The 8,183-nt window shown below is 37.1% G+C and overlaps 1 protein-coding gene across 1 annotated transcript; it reads left to right on the top strand.

Moving 5' to 3' along the window:
- The first annotated feature begins 5,067 nt into the window (after positions 1 to 5,067).
- Positions 5,068 to 7,500, top strand: LOC109208074 (60S ribosomal protein L23a-like). Its single transcript, XM_019371087.1, has 3 exons — positions 5,068 to 5,175; positions 6,270 to 6,633; positions 7,131 to 7,500. The coding sequence occupies exons 1-3, from the start codon at positions 5,160 to 5,162 to the stop codon at positions 7,213 to 7,215; spliced, it is 465 nt and encodes a 154-aa protein (XP_019226632.1). The 5' UTR covers positions 5,068 to 5,159; the 3' UTR covers positions 7,216 to 7,500.
- Positions 7,501 to 8,183: the final 683 nt, after the last annotated feature.

Here is an 8,183-nt window from a genome sequence, read left to right as displayed (position 1 = left end):
ATTTTTGAGCTTTGTGTTTTTGTGTTAAAAGTTTTGATGGGAGCTTGTTATTCCACTTCGTCTGTTTTGGAGCTAACTTGTGCAGAGGAGAAGATGTTTTTTAAGTTATATATATTGCTATACCTTTAAATTCAAGAAAGTGTGGTTGTATTGTATTTAAAGAGGAGTGAATTTGTAGAATAGGTTGAATGTGAGGAAGAGTCAAATAAGACTCACAATGACTTGTTTTCTACATTTAATCTACAACAAAACTACATATCATTTGAAAAATTAATATGAAAATACAGAATTTCAATGTTTCTACAAATTATCTACAAAATTTCTACAAACTGTTCATAACAGAATTTATCTTTATTTTCATGCATGTTCGTATGGAACACTAAAGTTACTTGATATGCCAACATCTCCCGTTATAGAGGAATACAACTTATCTACAATTTTCTACAACTTTCACACATTATTTCCACCCAGTTAAATTGTCACGACCCAAACCCCACACCGGTCGTGATGGCGCCTCTCGTGAAGACAAGGCCAGCCAACTAACCCAACTCGTCTCTTTCAAAATAGTTAAGCATAAATGAACAGCAAAGATATGACTTAATGATATTAATTAACGAAATTACAACCCAACACAGCCCTAATCGGGGTATCACAAGTCACGAGCATCTATAAGAATGTAATTCCACTTTACAAGTCTAGAAATACACTGAACAGGAATAATGAATAACATAGAAAGACAGTGGTGCTGCGAACGCTGGCAGTCACCTCGCTAAACCTCTACATCTCTGCCTCCACGCAGCCAATACCCGCTACCGGGTGGATAAATACCTGCAACTGCACGCGAGGTGCAGGGAGTAAAGTGAGTACTCCAACTCAGTGAGTAATAAAGGTAAATAACAGCTGAGCAGTAAAAAATCACGTAAAGCAACCAACATGCTGTATAGAAGCCGGGTACAATTCTCTGAGAAAATAGTGAAAACTGTGAAATTTTTAGAAATATCTTGGCTCAGTTTAAATCTCTTTTGAAAATGATACTTTCAACAGTCACGAATAATTTCAAAACAGTTAGTGTTGATAAGCACAGAAAAATCCGCCACCTCGGGCACAAATACCACAGTATAACAGGTAAACAGGCAAATAAATATGCAAGATGCGCACATAAAAGTTCGCCCCTCGGGCAACAGCTCAAAACAGTACCAGCCCCTCGGGCTCTCTCTCGCAGATCACTCTCAGAACAGTATCATATAGTAACCGCTGCGGCGTGCAGCCCGATCCATATCTCGTTGCGGCGTGCAGCCCGATCCATATCTCGCTGCGGCGTGCAGCCCGATCCATATGGGTACCCGCGCTCACTGTGGGGGTGCAGACTCCGGAGGGGCCCCTTACGGCCCAAACGCTATATCAAGCCATCTCGTGGCATCAAATCTAGGCCCTTGGCCTCATATCAGTATCAGTATAACACTGCTGCGGTATGCAACCCGATCCGTATATATATATATATATATATATATATATATATATATATATATATGCTGCGGCGTGCAACCCAATCGGGCAACAATAAACATGATGCTCAGCCCAAAATATTATTGGAAATATCATTTCAAGNATGCTCAACCCAAAATATTATTGGAAATATCATTTCAAGTGTTAAAGCAAGTAAACTTGGCTGAGTTTTGAAAACAGCGTAAAATACATGACTGAGTTCAGGTATAAAATCAAACAGTGAGGAAATATCCACAACCATCCCCGAAGGGGTTAAAATAGCTGGCACGAAGCCCAAATATGGCAATCAGCCAAAGTCATGATGATAACAAATAAGTTTCGGTTAATTACACAGTAAAATCATCAATCGGGACGGACCAAGTCATAATCCCCAACGGTGCTCTACCCCACGCTCGCTATCCGGCGTGCAAGTCACCTCAATATAGCACTACGGTGTGCAAATCCGGGGTTTCAAACCCTCAGGATATCATTTACAATCATTACTCACCTCGAACCGGCGAAATCTCTAGCTCGCGACGCCTTTGTCCCTCAATTCGGCCTCCACGCGCGTCGAATCTATCCAAAACCACAACGAATCCGTCACAATATGCCAAGGGAACAAAACCCAATCAAAAATAATCGAAAAACAACAAAAATTCCCGAATTTAGCAAAACCCGAGCCCCGGGCCCACTTCTCGAAACTCAGAAACTTCCACACCAACGGATTCCTTATCTCGCCACGAGTCTATACATATCAAAAATCACAAGAATCGGAGTCCATTTGACCCCTCAAATCCCTAGTTTAAGCTCTCTTAGGTTCAAGCCCTAAACCACCATTTTTGACCTTTAATTTCTTAAGTTTTCAGCTCTAATCCATGTATTTACACCATAGAATCATGTTTTTAAGTCCAAGAGTTTATACCTGATCAAAGCCCTTAAAACCCTCTTCAAAATCGTCCAAAAACTCTCCAAGTCCGAAGTGAAATATGTTACTTTTCTCAAAATTTCGCGAAGATGAATTAAATATTTCTGTCCAGCAGGAACCGCTTCTGCAGTCAAAATGTCGCTTTTGCGACTTCCGCTTCTGCGGTCTCCTTCCGCTTCTGCGGAAATTCCCATAATCCAAAAACCCGCTTCTGCGACTTAAATCCCGCATCTGCGGCTTCGCAGATGCGGCTTCCCCAACCGCTTCTGCGGAATCAGCGCCCAGGTCCCATCACCGCTTCTGCGGTCCAAGCTTCGCAGAAGCGAAAACACCAGTTGCAGCAGACTTAGCAACATGCAAATATTCCAAAACTCTCCGTTTAACCATCCGAACTCACCCCGAGGCCCCCGGGACCTCATCCAAAAATACCAATGCATCCTACAACATTATTCAAACTTGTTCCAATCATAAAAACCCATCCAACAACACTAAAATCATCAATTCACATCGAATTCAAGCCTAAGTTCTTCTAAAATTTCCGAAACACGCATTCGATCAAAAATCCAACCAAATCACCTCCGAATCACCTGAAATTTTACACACACATTCCAAATCACCTAACGAAGCTACTGCAACTCTCGGAATTCCATCCCGACCCTCGGATCAAAATCTCACCTATCAACCGGAAATCGCCAAAATACTAACTTCGCCAATTCAAGCCTAATTCTACACCGGACCTCCAAAATCACTCCCGATCACACTCCTAAGTCACAAATCATCCCCCGAAGCTAATCGAATTATCGAAATTCATATCCGAGCCCTCTAACACATAAGTCAACATCCAGTTGACTTTTCCAAACTAAGCCTTCCTTAAAGAGACTAAGTGTCTCATTTCCTTCTAAAATCAATCCAAGCCAACTCGATCACGCAATACACTGATAATGAAGCATACAGAAGCAGAAAATGGGGAAAACGGAGCGGGAACCCATGAGACGACGAGTCGGGTCGTCACATAAATATAACTACAATAACATAAAATTTGAGCTTTGTGTTTTTGTGTTAAAAGTCTTGATGGGAGTTTGTTATTCCACTTCGTCTGTCTTAGAGCTAACTTGTGCAGAGGAGAAGATGTGTTTTAAGTTATATATATTGCTATACCTTTAAATTCAAGAAAGTATGGTTGTATTGTATTTAAAGAGGCGTGAATTTGTAGAATAGGTTGAATGTGAGGAATGAGTCAAATAAGACTCACAATGGCTTGTTTTCTACATTTATTCTACAATAAAACTACATATCATTTGAAAAATTAATATGAAAATACAGAATTTCAATGTTTCTACATATTATCTACAAAATTTCTACAAACTGTTCATAACATAATTTATCTTTATTTTCATGCATGTTCGTCTGGAACACTAAAGTTACTTGATATGCCAACATCTCCCGTTATAGAGGAATACAACTTATCTACAATTTTCTACAACTTTCACACATTATTTCCACCCAGTGAAATACAACTACAATAACATAAAACTTACATACAAATTTTAGGCAAATTTTATACAATATGTCTTTTGTATATTTTGTATCTGATTTATACATAGTAAAACCAATTTTCATACAACTAATTATATATTAGACAACTTATCTACAAATTATCTACAATTTTCGTGGATTATTTCTACTAAGTTATATACAACTACAATATAATACCACTTAAATATAATTTTTTTACAATGTTGTTCAACTTTCATACAATATGTAAATGAATAAAAGAAAAATAAATAAATTTCTGCAATTTTTCTACAATTTTTCTACAATTTCTCAATATAATGTATGTCATGTCTTCTTCTTCTTCTACGAGTTTCAATCCGAAATTCAGCCAAAACCAAGTCTAATCTTCACCAAAATCCCTCAAAATTGAGATATAAACTCTAAATCATATTCCCAATTATTTTCAACAACACCCAATCCAAACAAATAATGATTTTTGAAAACCCAAATTTGAATTCAAAGCTTCAAAGCTTTTTAATGGCTGTCAATGGTGGAATTGCTGCTCTCTTTTCCTTTGCTTTGTATTACTGAAATTTGGACATAATTGCGTTTGTTGCAAAAGAATTATAGAAGATTTAGTCGTTTTTGATTTGTGAAATCAGAAAAAAGGTTGAAATAGAGTGTATCGCAAAAATAGAGTATGGAAAATTTGAAACGAATCCGACGATAATTATGAATGTGCGTGATTTGCGTTGTAGAAGTTCTGGAAGAATATTTAATCCTCAAATTTTAGCGCGCCTAAATAAGGAATCCTACAGCTACAATGATTCCTTATTTAATGCATTGTCTATATTTTGTAGAAATATTATTAGCATGAAGGGTAATATGCAAACTATGAACATATTTGGTAATATAGTTTCCTATATAGTATAGGAACGAAAATTTCCCTTTAAAAAAAAGTACTTCTCAAAAAAAGTACTTTTCAAAATAAGCAAATTTTGGCAGCTTGACCAAACGGGCTCTAATTCCTAAATAGCAATCCTTTGGAGTAACTATCTGGTATCATTTCTACGAATTAATGGAGTTAAGTTAATATTGGGCCTAATAGTAACGGGCCTAAGTAACAAGTGCGGGAAAGTCAGCCCCAAATACAAATATAGCATCTTCATCGACTCAGCCTAAACCCTAAACCGCAGAGCTAAGCAGCTTCTCTCAGGTGAGCCACCGTGTTGGGTTTTTAGCACTGTCCTCAGCTATGGCTCCAGCTAAAGGTATACTCTCTTTGGCTCTACCGTTACATCTTCATATCTTATTTTCTGTTATGAATCTGCTTGTGTTATCTGAAATGTGACAAAAATTGTCTAGCATTTGGCGGTTCTCTTAGCTTTTTTCCAATTACAGAAGATATCTAAGTCTTTGTACTTTATTCTAATCTGTGCTATTGGTTATGATTTTATTGCTTAATAAGTAGAGGTAAGTGTGAGATTTAGAGAATTTTTAGTCCTAATTTGTCTTAAAAGATTTTTTTATTGATATTGGAATGAAACAGAACCAATTAGAGCATAGTAGGTATTGATTTTCTTCTATAAATGATTGCAACTAGTTTGGAAATGATGCGTAGTTGAATTTGTTGTTATTGGTAAGGTACATTACTCTATCGCTAGATTGAAGCTGATAGAAAGGTGGGGATGGGGTGGGGAAGGGAGGGTATATTGGCTTGGTTGAGGTTAGGGTATGATTATATGAAGGTTGATTTTGTTGAATTGAGGCTGGTTTTGTTGAATTTTTGCTGCATTTCCTGATCCAATAGACTACCAATAGTTATCACCTTTCTTTTTGTTGAAAAAGAATGTATTACCTGTGAATTTAGAACTTTGAGAATCTTTATATATTGATTGGATGGGGCATAGACGGTAGTGGTTTTGGGAATAGAGGCTCTCGTGGATGAGTTTTTGCTGTTTAACTCAGCAGGATTGCCGTTCTGATAATTGTGTCTACTGTATATTGAAACAGGAGATTTAATTGTTTTAAGACGCATAATGAATAGGTTACCAGAAGCTATGTTGCTCGGACTCTCCGAAAATGTCGCCGGGTAAGTGCTGGATCCTCCAAAGTACTTAGTATTTTTGGAGGATCCAACACGGGTGCTTCAGCATTTTGGAGAATCCGTGCAACATAGACCAAAAGGGAGACTTTGTTGTATCTTGGACATGCTTCTAATTAGTATTTACCATGAGCTAAAACTGTTCTACGACTTGTTAGTTTTAGTTCGAAAATTGTCGTTGGTTTTATTGCAGCTCTTAGTGAACTGGCATAGATTCTGCATATTGATTCTGTTAATGTAATTGTGAAATTCCATATGCAGTTGATTTGGCCAAAAAGAAAGACCCCAAAGCCCAGGCTGTCAAGGCTGCCAAGGCTGTTAAGTCAGGATCAACCTTTAAGAAGAAGTCAACAAAGATAAGGACAAAAGTTACTTTCCATCGACCTAAGACATTGAAGAAGGATAGGAACCCTAAGTACCCCCGCATTAGTGCACCCGGAAGGAACAAACTCGATCAGTACGGGATCCTAAAATATCCTCTTACCACCGAGTCTGCAATGAAGAAGATTGAGGACAACAATACCCTTGTCTTCATCGTTGATATCAAAGCTGACAAAAAGAAGATAAAGGATGCAGTGAAGAAAATGTATGACATCCAGACAAAGAAAGTCAATACCTTGATCAGGTAATATCCTGCATTTTTCTCCCTGATAAATTTGTATGGTTGCTCATTATAACTACCTGGCATGATTGACCATGACGTGCCAGTTAGTTGTGGTTCATTTAACATGCTATACAGAATTACATTTGCATGCTAACAGTTCCCTGTATTTAACTAGAATGGCGTGATGTTTTTATCCAAGGACCAGTTAGACCTTTACCCCCCTCCATCAAATCTGCTCAACGTCGAGAAAGTGAATGATTTCTTCCTTGTTTTAAAAATAAAGTAAAACGACTTATGAAAAGTAACGTGAATACAAATAGTTTAGTTATTCACATTCGTAGCACAATGAGTTAAGTCATTTTTCCTTAAAAAGCTTTATTAGTTATACCCTAACGGAAAATTTTGGTCAGTTTTTAGAATGCTTGTGAAGTCTAAGCTTGACTGTTTCTTCGTTGCAACTTTTCGTGCTTAGTAACTTTTGCCTGCCTTTGCTAAGCTACTTTCTCTACCTTGTCCAGGCCCGATGGAACAAAGAAGGCTTATGTGAGGTTGACACCTGACTATGATGCCTTGGATGTGGCCAACAAAATTGGAATCATCTAAGTTGATTACCTAGTTTTGAATTTTTATGTCAAACCTGAAATTTTGGATATGAGTTCTTTAGAAACTTTGAACAGGAAGTGCCTTGGGTGATTCATTTTGAATATTTTAGTTTCAGAGGTGTGTTTTGTTCCATAAGTCAGGCAAGCTTGTGTTTCTGGTAAGTTTATTTTAAGCATAGTTTTTGAAGCTTTTAAACTCCTAAGAGTGGAGATAGTTCACAATCAACATCTGGCTCGCTTAGTTCTGCACTGAATTATTGCATAATGAGCACACGTATCTTCTTTATCTCTTCTTTGAATTTTCTGCCCCCTCAAAAATTCTCAAAGTAAAACAAGTAAAATTAGGGGTGTGCATTCGATTTATCAATTCGATTTTGACCCTTCTCGATAATTACTTATCGATTATCGATTTGTACATATGCTTATCGTTATCGTTTCAATAAGGTTTTGATTTTTTCGATTTTGATTTATCGATTTTGGGGGCTTATCGATTCGGTTATCGATTACACTAATAAGAAAATTTACGGGATTCCACGGAAAGTATATCGCTATAAACGCGCCTAACTAATATGGACAAAAAGAAGCTAAAATAAGACGACTACCATTTATAATATAAAAATTGTGTCAACAAGCACATGCAACAAAACTAAAGTAAGGGATCAAATGTATTCCACCAACACTCCAACGGTATAAAAAAAAACAAAACAAAACACATCATCACGGCTAATTCTGTTTTCCTTTAATTTGAACTTCATTCCCTTGATCTTTAAATATAAACATTCCTTAAATGTGGTAGAGGAAATAATAGGGTAAGGGACTTAGGGTAAAGGAAAGGGTATAGATTAGGGAAAATAATATTGTATAGCCGCTTTCAAAATAGTAGCGGAATATATATACATTCTGTATGTTATATTAATCTACACAAATAGGTAATTACTCATTTAACAAGTGTCTACAGTCTAGGGGTGT

The sequence above is a fragment of the Nicotiana attenuata genome, unplaced genomic scaffold (genome assembly GCF_001879085.1).
Source record: "Nicotiana attenuata strain UT unplaced genomic scaffold, NIATTr2, whole genome shotgun sequence".
NCBI classification, from domain to species: domain Eukaryota; kingdom Viridiplantae; phylum Streptophyta; class Magnoliopsida; order Solanales; family Solanaceae; genus Nicotiana; species Nicotiana attenuata.
Note: the sequence above shows the minus strand (reverse complement) of the source record. Positions and strands in the feature narration are given on the sequence as shown.